This window comes from Mucor mucedo, assembly GCF_025094135.1.
Source record: "Mucor mucedo strain NRRL 3635 chromosome Unknown EV154scaffold_78, whole genome shotgun sequence".
NCBI classification, from domain to species: domain Eukaryota; kingdom Fungi; phylum Mucoromycota; class Mucoromycetes; order Mucorales; family Mucoraceae; genus Mucor; species Mucor mucedo.
The window spans coordinates 3,759-13,574 of record NW_026252362.1 but is presented as its reverse complement, the minus strand read 5'-3'; the positions used below and the strand labels follow the sequence as shown (position 1 = coordinate 13,574).

Sequence of the window (9,816 nt, the reverse complement as noted above, 5' to 3'; positions counted from 1 at the left end):
CAGACTCTGATAACAAAGTTACTGTCAACGTAGTCAATGATCATAAAAAGAGGAAGTTCCCTATCGAAGTTACACCTACTACTCTTACTCCTACCACATTTACTTCTCCCACTATTAGTAAAAATAAGACCATGACTAAGGAATGGACATCAGATATCAAGTATCAACAAGACAAGGCTATCAAACGCAGACAAGATAACAAGGATGAGCGTAACAAGTTTATGGAAGATATCATAAGCAGACCCGTTTATAACGTCTCTCTACTTGACCTTTGTAAGCTTTCAGGAGATAATGCACGCACCTTAGTTACGTCAGCAATCACTAGACCCCAAAGAAATCCAAGAAAAACTAAGAAGATTGACAGCAAGTTGACAAATTTCTTGATTGAAGAAGATGACTCCTTTGGTCATGCTGATAGTTCGTCGACTGAAGACCATCTGTCTTCATCTGAAGCGGAATCTGATCCAGAAGTAAGAGGTCAAGAAAAAATCAAGTTCCCCAATCTTCCTAAGGGTAATTCATTCCCCAGAGTACATGGTATGATTAATGACCTACCATGCGAGATGATCCTGGACACTGGCTGCACCCCATTTGTAATCAGCAAGAAATTCTTAACAAACAAGTTGGGTATTACCCCAACCACTTTTACACCCACGGATCTTTCATTAGTACTAGGAGATGGTACTCAAACTAGTGGCGATGATGTTATTGAAGGTTTAAAACATGTCGTAAATGGTACAGTTTCCGCCACTATCAATGCTATGATCATGGATGTAGGTGACAAATATGATTTTATCATAGGAAGAGTTGGCATGCATCAGTTGAGAATTTGTACGGACTGGCCTAACCACCATTGGTATTTCATCCTCCCGGATAACGTCAATGTTACTGCCGATGTTCACTATTACGATGATCGTGAAGCTAAATCCAAGTTCCGTAGCGCAAAACCGGATAATCCTGAGTTTTTGCTAATGATGGCCTCTGACTACGAAGACCTCAAGGATGTCCAATTGGAATTTAACAAGATTTATCTGAACCCAAAGGATACTCATGTTAATGAAAAAGGTGATTTATTAATGGTTCCTCCAAACCTGACTGGTATATCTCCGAATACGGAATGTGAAGTAGAGGAAGATGACCGTCGATTGGGTACACTCTGTCAAAGGATTAGGCAAAATCCGCTATTAAATCAAGACCAACAATATCAGTTGGCTGCACTGGTTTTGAAATACGTTGACTGCTTTGGAGTGGACTACCAAGACCTCTCTCAAACCAACCTCTGTGAGTTCCATGTAGATACCGGTAATGCTAAGCCTATTTACAACAGACCTTATTCGTTTGTGTCTCATTCAGAGAAAGAGCTATTGAAGAAAGACCTGGAGAAAATGGTTGATACCGGAGTGTTAATCCCAAATCATTATCCACCCTCCAATTCAAAGAATCAAGGATGGTCTTTTCCGTGTAGATATGTTGATAAGAAAACTGGTGACAAAAGATTGGTTTCCAATTTTATTACTCATAAAAAGGTGACTGTAAGGGATAAGTGGCCATTGTCTGACCTGACGTCAGTAATCGAAGACCTAGGAAAGTCCAAGGTGTATTCTGCGCTGGATTTACTGAAGGGTTTTTACCAAATCGCTGTCCATAAGGATTCAATTCCTAAATTAACAATCACTACTCCCTGGGGTTGTTATTCGTATAGAGCTCTACCATTCGGAGTTATCAACGGGCCAAGTTGTTTTAGTTGTGCCATTAATCTGGCCATGCAACCATTTCTGAACAAATCTGTTACTGTATACTTGGATGATTGCACAGTCCATTCGCTCACCATTGAAGATCAATTTCTTGAACTTGAAAAGGTCTTCAAACGAATGATTGAAGTGAAAATGAAATTGAATGCGAATAAATGTGATCTGGTGGTTGACAAGGTAGACTTGCTAGGTTTCGAGGTTACACCCTATGGTATTTCTCCATTGAAGTCAAAAACAGAGAAGATTGTAAATTTTCTCAAACCTACCAATCAAACTGGTATAAGGGCGTATGTTAATCTATGTGGTTTTTACCGTCGTCATATAATGCTATTTGCTGACATAGCAGCCCCTTTGAATGAACTCCTCAAGAAAAACACGCCATGGAACTGGACCGAAAGTTGCGAAAAATCCTTGAATGTGTTGAGAAAGGCCTTGATTAATGCAGCTGTATTAAATTTCCCGGATCCTAAAATGCCATATCGGTTATACACAGAAGCTTCCGACTTAGCCATTGGTGCTTGTCTGGCACAGGACAATCAGGAAGGAGATGAAAGGCCTGTGTGTTTCATGTCGAGAAAACTACAACCGGGTGAAATAAGATTGCCCATTGTAGAGAAGGAAATTCTAAGCGTTACAACTTCAATTAAGAAGTTCCCCAAGTACCTTATGGATAAACCTTTTACATTGTATACGGACAATCAAGCCGTAGCATAGCTGTCAAAAAAGTCTGAACCGAGTCAAAAACTGCAAAGATGGGTTATGGCGTTACAAGAATTCCAATTCGAAGTGGTCAACATTAAATCTAAATTGAACCCAGTTGTTGATGCTTTGTCTCGCTACCCTGCTGAAAACACCAAAGAAGAAGATGATGTTCTAGGTTTGGATGATTTAGATAATATTTACGATCATTTTTTAATGGAAATTGAAGAGTTACCTGAAATGTCTTATGAGCAAGACCTGTTGGATATCTACCGTGCATTGCGAAATCCCGGTGAAAACATGGCCAGGAGTAGAGCTTTCAAAACCAAGATGCAATCTTTCAAAATACTAGATAAAATGCTATACAGAAGAGTTGGACAACGTTTACTAATCGTCCCATATATATCTACTAGACGGAAAATACTGCAAGAAATTCACGATGGTCACCGGCATTACGGCCAGAACGCATCATGGGCAAGGTTGTATGCAAGTTATTGGTGGCGAAACTCTTACAATGAATTAAAGGAATACGTTGCTAGTTGCGTCCCTTGTCAATTGTTCGCTGGTGTGGACAAGATTAAGTTACCTACAAAACCAGAAGTAAATCAATACAATCTTTTCGAACAATTTTCAATTGACTACGTCGGTCCGTTTCCCGAATCAAAATCCTGTAACAAGTACATTCTGGTAGCGGTTGAGCATTTCTCCCGTTGGCCGTTGGCTATTCCCTGCAAGTCAGCTGACGCTACCACCACTGCTCGCTTTGTAAGCGAACAAATCTTCTGCCAATTTGGTCCACCTACTCATCTGTTAAGTGATAACGCAAAACATTTTGACAATGAAATACTCCCGTTGTTGTTGCACATGATTAAAACGCATCAAAAATTCTCAAACCCATACCAGCCACAAACGAATCAGATGTGTAAAAAATTGAATGGTACTCTCGCTGGTTCTCTAAACAAATGGGCAATAAATGATCCGCATAATTGGGACAAGTATATCCCTGGTGTCTTATACGCATATAGAACAAAGGTGCATGCTACTATAGGAATTTCTCCCTTTGAGTTACTTTATGGACAAGAATCTAAAATTACTAGAAGAGATGTGCTACAATCCGTCGTTCAATTATTATCTTTTGATAGGCTACCTAAACGTCAAGACGGTAATATCAACAAGGTTCACGAAGCATCCGGACCTCTATTTGTAGAGAACCCTTACATGAAAAGGTTCACACCAGGTACACCAGTCTTGAAGGTTAGACAGAAGAAGAACAATAAATTGGATACGAAGATGGAAAAAAAATTTATCGTGCTACAAGATAACTTAAATGGATCGTATGTTATCTCAGACTTGTTTGGTAAACAGTTGAAAAGACGTGTGAATGCCGAATACCTTAGGAAATTCAACGCCAGGCCAAACTGAAAACATTACATATGAACTTCCCCCAATTTTCATTTTATTTTTATTTTTCTATTTTATTTTTACTTAGTACAAGATTTTCCCTATTTTTTTATTCTATTCTTTTGGGTTTTTATATCTATGTTATTAAACAAACTTTTATTCGATCCTCACAAATTTATCTTTTTCTACAAATTTTTTCAATTTTATTATTATTTCCTCCATTTTATTTTATTTTATTTCGTTCTACCCTATTTTATTTAATTCTGTTTCAAATTTACATGACATCAAGTTCAGCCAACCACGAATTCGTATCGTTGTTATATCTCGGTTCCTACTCCTTCTCTTGAATTCTGTGTCCATGGTTCTCCTGGAATGGCGGGGAGTATGAAGAGTAGTCACCTGAATTTTTAGAAAATTACACAATTACCACTCAGACCTGAATTTCAATAATTCAGTTCCGTGCAGTAACCCTACATATTGTCCAAATGCCCGAACAGCCACTAATCTCTCTTTCTCTTATTTTCTGGTTATTTATTTATTACTAAGTTTAAACAACAATATCAATTAGTATGCATTACCTTTATTATTTAGTCTATTAGTATTAACCCCACCATCAGTTGGTTTTTGTCTTTATAATAAATTTAATCGTCACATATTTTATTAGATTGTCGATACCTAGGTACTTTGGAGAGGCATAGAACTATAATGAATAGTCAAGATACGTTAGTGCACCAAGAACATACCAAGCATGCCATTTAATAATGGGTGCCCTAATATGTAACAAACCTAGACACACACCCGACAAATAACCGAAGTTCAAAACGTATGTTATGCAAATCGTTCACCGCTTGAAAATAGCAGAGAATGTGATGTTTGAAATATTAAAATAAATAAAACACAATAAAAAAAGAAGTAATAAAAAATGAGTCTCTATTAATCCTTTATAAAAGTTATGGAGAGAAAGTCATCGCAAACGGGAGGACGCTTTTTATATAAAACATCTGGGTGATTGGATCAGTTAAGTAGTAAGCAGTGGCTTGTTTCTATCTTCTAAAACATGGCAATTAAAATTACATGGTCTTATGTCTAGCAATACTTTCTTATATTGATTGGCCCAAATTATTAAGTAAAAAAATCTCAATAGCTGATATTTCAGTAACAGATTAATGAGAATCAAAAACAACCAATAATAATATCATTCCCAATATATAATCTGTAAGAGCATCCCAGCAATGGCGCTTAAAATCCGTTTTTCGGTTATATAAGCGCAAATTCGTAGTTTTTTTTTTTCACCACCAGCAATGGGCTTGAAGTTGTTTTATCTAACCGAAATTTTAAAAAAAAAACTTTAAAATTTCGCTAAAGTAACAGATTTTTTAAAGCCAAAAAAAAATTCGTCTTTGACAATAAAAAAATTACACTTTTTAAAAAAATTAACTCAAAGAAATCAACAGTATGTACGACTCTGACGACGGCCAAGCTAACTTGGACATGGTTCTTGACAACCTCATTGTTGACAATGAACAGTTAGTCAATGACGATGACAATACCAACGTCATGGACTACTCCTGTGATAATGACAGCGATGAGAGTCATGTCGCGGAGCAAAGCGAAGCTCTTTCCATTGCGCCTAAGCAGCGTCATGCTTGGACGACTACGCAAGACGTCCAGATGTGTAAGTCTTGGGTGGCCGTCTCGGAAAAACCTAGGGCAGGAAATTCGGTTAAATCATCTGTTTTTTGGAAGTGTGTTCTTTCCGACTTCAAGGCTGCCGGCGACCAAGCCTGGCCAGAAAGAACGGAAAAACATTTGAAAGACCATGGTAGAGTTGTTTCTGCTTTGGTCAGCACGTTTTGTGGTGTCGCTGCTGCAATTGAACAACGTTAGGCAAGCGGTAAAGCTGCTGACGAAGTAAGAATTACGATTAGATTTGTTTTAAAAATATTAGAATCTAGAGCAAATGTTTTTATAAATAGGTGGGTGATAGTTTCAAGCTTTTTGAGCGAAATTATCAGGTTCGATTCAAATAATTCCTTTGCTTTCAGGACCTTAATGGTGCCCCCAAGTGGAGAAGTGAGTTGAAGTGCAGAGATCGCAAAATCCAGGCGAAAAAGCAGAAAGTCGTGAAGTATAAAGTACCGACCTCTTCCGCTCCACGTAGTCATGCTGTTACTGATGCTGGTATGCCGGCAGCAGTCGATGACGATGATGATGTCATGAGTGACGAATCGGTTGCAGTGCGTCCTATTGGACGTAAAAAGAGTTAGAAGGATACCGATTTGGACACGAAGTACCAAGGGCTTTTGGATGGATTGGACAAGATCCAATTCCAAGGAAACGAGGACTTTAATAAGGTCATTGAAAAGATGGATCAAGCCCGTGAGATCCAACTTCGTCAGGTGGAAGAAGATGGCGAGCAACGTGAACGAGAAAGAGATGACGCCTTGTTCAAGATTAACTTGAAGTATTTTGAGGGTGACGAGACGGCATTGCTTTATTATAAGTTTAATCGTGAGGAAGCTTTAGAGCGATCTCGAGAACGATCAAGAAAGGCAAGACTTGCCAGAGAACAATAAATCTTTTGGTTTCTTTTTTAATCGATTTTATTTAATTTTATTATGTCTTTTTTCATTTCTGTTTGAGGAGCTTCCAAATCCTTTTATGTGCCAAAGATAGGACACCAGGGCAGCTTTCAATCTGAAATTCTCAGATGAGTCTATGATATGACCATGACGTTCCAAAAAGTTACTGAAGCTATAATGTGAACGATCACGAGAAATGTCAGCAGCCTCAGCAGAATTAGCAGAATGCATTTTATGGTATCTGTACGATTCCATATCGCTTTCGTCGCGCTCATCCTCAACAATCATGTTGTGTATGATGATACATGCTTTCATGATCGTATCAAGATCACCATTTTTCCATAGTCTTGCAGGATTACTGATAATGGCAAATCGAGCCTGCAACACTCCAAAACTCTCTCCAGATCCTTTCGACATGCTTATGCTTTGGACAAGTTCTATTTAAGAGGAAGAGTCGATTAATAACCGAAATACTAAGTATTGCTAGTAGAAACAATAGTTACCGCTTCAGAGCCAGGTCTAGGGACGGAATACGTCTTCACAATGTTCGCATAACTGGGGTATATCCCTTCACCAAGATAATACCCCAAATGAACTCTTCGTCACCAATGTTGAACTTGATATCGGAACCGCTTTTTTCCGTATACCTATCAAAGATATCCGATCTGTTGAGAACATTGATATCATTGGGCGAGCCAGGCAAACCAAAATGGCATGCCAGATCCACAAATCGCAAGATGCCACAGTCTCAAAAATGATAGTTGGCTTCTTGTCTTTGCCTGTATACTGCCCATGATATGCTGTTGGGCAGTTTTTTTATGCCCAGTGCATGCAATCAATTGATCCCAGTATACCAGGGAATCCACGTTTCTTGTTCTGCTCTAACAGTCTTTCCGTATCTTCCTCGTTGGGCTTTCTCAGATATTCCTCCCCGAAAACATCAACCACTGCAGCACCGAATTTCTTGAGACTCTCCATCGCAGTACTTCCACCCAATCTGAAGTTCTCATCTACCGCATCAGCACTGAAACCGTAACATAATTGTCGGAAAGCAGCATTAGCTTTCTGCAAAGGATAAAGACCGAATTTTCCAGCAACATTTTGCTTTCTTTGAAAGTATGGATCATGCTCGGTGACAGCTTCCACAACTCTCATAAAACGTCCTTTACGCATTCGGGATCGACGACGAAACTCCTTTTCACCGTAAACTGGTCTCTCGGCAAAGTAATCGTTCATAAGAAGCTGATAGCCTACTTCACTATCTCTATTAATGACTCTACGTCCCTTGACAGAGCCACCTGTCTTTGACTTCCTCTTCATTCCGTCTAAACACAATTCAATTTTGATTAACTGAACAGCGGTGTCTATTCTACGTTTTTTGATAATTGCCATTGCGAGGGCTGCGTAATTCTCCATGTTAGAAAGTCTTTAAGAAGAGTTAAAAGTTAACTTTTTTTTTTTTTTTTCAAGCACATACAATTAAGCATTTAAAGTCAGTTTTTACTTTTTTTCTGTCCACTGCTGGGGTTGATTTAAAACTGTTATTTAACCGCACTTTTATCTAATCGTTTTGTAAGTGACACTGCTGGGAATGCTATAACAAGATTATACTGGTAATATAAGAGTATCACTATTATAATTTAACCACATTGAAGGTCAATCTATACGATATTTATTGGAGGAAATACGGCAGAGAAGAGTTATTCTTAGACTCATTTATCCCATGAATAGGTGGGATACTTTGATGGAGAAAAACCCTAAAGCGTATAAAAAGGGAATCGGAGTGTGATAATTTGAGTATAAAAGGGTAGATATAAAGATAAAAAATAAACAAGTAGAGCAATGAGACCCTTTAATCTTTTATTATAAGTTGGAGAGTTTGTCTTGATAAAAATAGAGGTCCTTTTTATAATGAATTATTACTTCAACTAATTTCTGCGTAGATCGAATAAACCTTCTTGAGACTGGGAATTGTTGGATTTAAAATATAAATCAATAACGACATGAAACATAACTTATAAAATATAATTTTGGAAACCTATGGTTGTATGTAGTGTTCGAACTTTTCGAGCTTGCACCGATCTTGCCGCAGTTCGAACGAAGCTCTAGCCGAGTTTTTGTACTCGAGCTTGCGCCACTTTTTTTTGGGTTCGAGCGAGCTTCGAACGAGCATCGATCGAAGCATGCTCAGCTAACATGTCGATAGTAGCCACTTTAAAGTTAAGGTCCTTGAAAGACTAGTGATGGCATTTCGCCTTGATTTTAATCTTTTCTTCCCTTTACTATTTTTTTTTTATTTATGCTCGAATAATCCCAACTAAAATGCTTTAGACTTTTATTTAATTGTACTACCAACAAGCACAATTAACATAGAAAATGATACATTGTTGCACACTTAACTCAAGTAAGCCAAATTTTTACAGCAACTATAGTAACATGACGTAGCAGAATTAATTTAAACTTTCCTGTTCACAAATCCAACTGTATTACATTTAACATTTAGTAAGTTGTTCTTAACCTCCCTGCTTGCAAAATCACCTTTTATGAAGTATTGTACTTCCGAAGGAAGTACTAGTCCTTTTTTAAGCTTTGTATACCTTCCATCTATGTCGAGTAAAATTTAAAGAAAATAAAAAGTTGGAGTAAAGCCCCAGTTTTTACAGGATTCACCTGTAACTAAAACTACGGCCTGTTCAGAACATGATACGCAATGACACTTAATATTATCTTAATCCCAGGGGTCAAAATTTACTCGCCGTATATGGTCATCTGTATACCTTCTATATACGGCGACCAAATTTTAATGTTTTTGTATATATCAACAGGTTTTGACCTATATACTTTGGGACTTATACCAGGTCTTATTGATGCTTTCTTAAAGATATAGGCAAAGTTTCAGCTCAATACAAAGATCAAAAATGAGTTCGTTAACTCGACATATATGGAAATGTTTTGTGTACCCATTTATATCACACAGCAAAGAAGCCCAAGTATAGGAAATGTTTTTAACATTTCTGGAAAGTTAATATCTTCAATCGAAATACAACAAAAAAAAATGTTCTGCATTATGAAATTCAGAAATTCAGAAATAAAAAAGGAAGACAATTTATTGTACACGCCTTGTAACAATGGGGATTAAATACAGTATTATTTTATTATGTTAATCTTTAACCTGGTCTATAGCTGGTTTTTTTTTATACCATTGATGCTTTTACAGTGGACTCAAGTTTTGTAAAAAAAAAAAACTTTGTACAAACTTCAACACGTTTTCAGCGAGTTAAATCATTTCTACCCTGTCCACGAGGAACAAATAACAGGAATCGCCAACTACAAAGCTCTAGTTATAGCAAAATTTGATTAGTAAATATCTTCTATTCAATCAA

The 9,816-nt window shown here is 37.5% G+C and overlaps 1 protein-coding gene across 1 annotated transcript; it reads left to right on the top strand.

The window, feature by feature from the left end:
- Positions 1-1,076: 1,076 nt before the first annotated feature.
- On the top strand, positions 1,077-1,625 carry EV154DRAFT_424850 (uncharacterized protein; the record flags this gene model as incomplete). Its single annotated transcript, XM_051596212.1, has 1 exon — positions 1,077-1,625. A coding segment is annotated over one exon (549 nt), but the record flags the coding sequence as incomplete, so codon positions are not given.
- Positions 1,626-9,816: the final 8,191 nt, after the last annotated feature.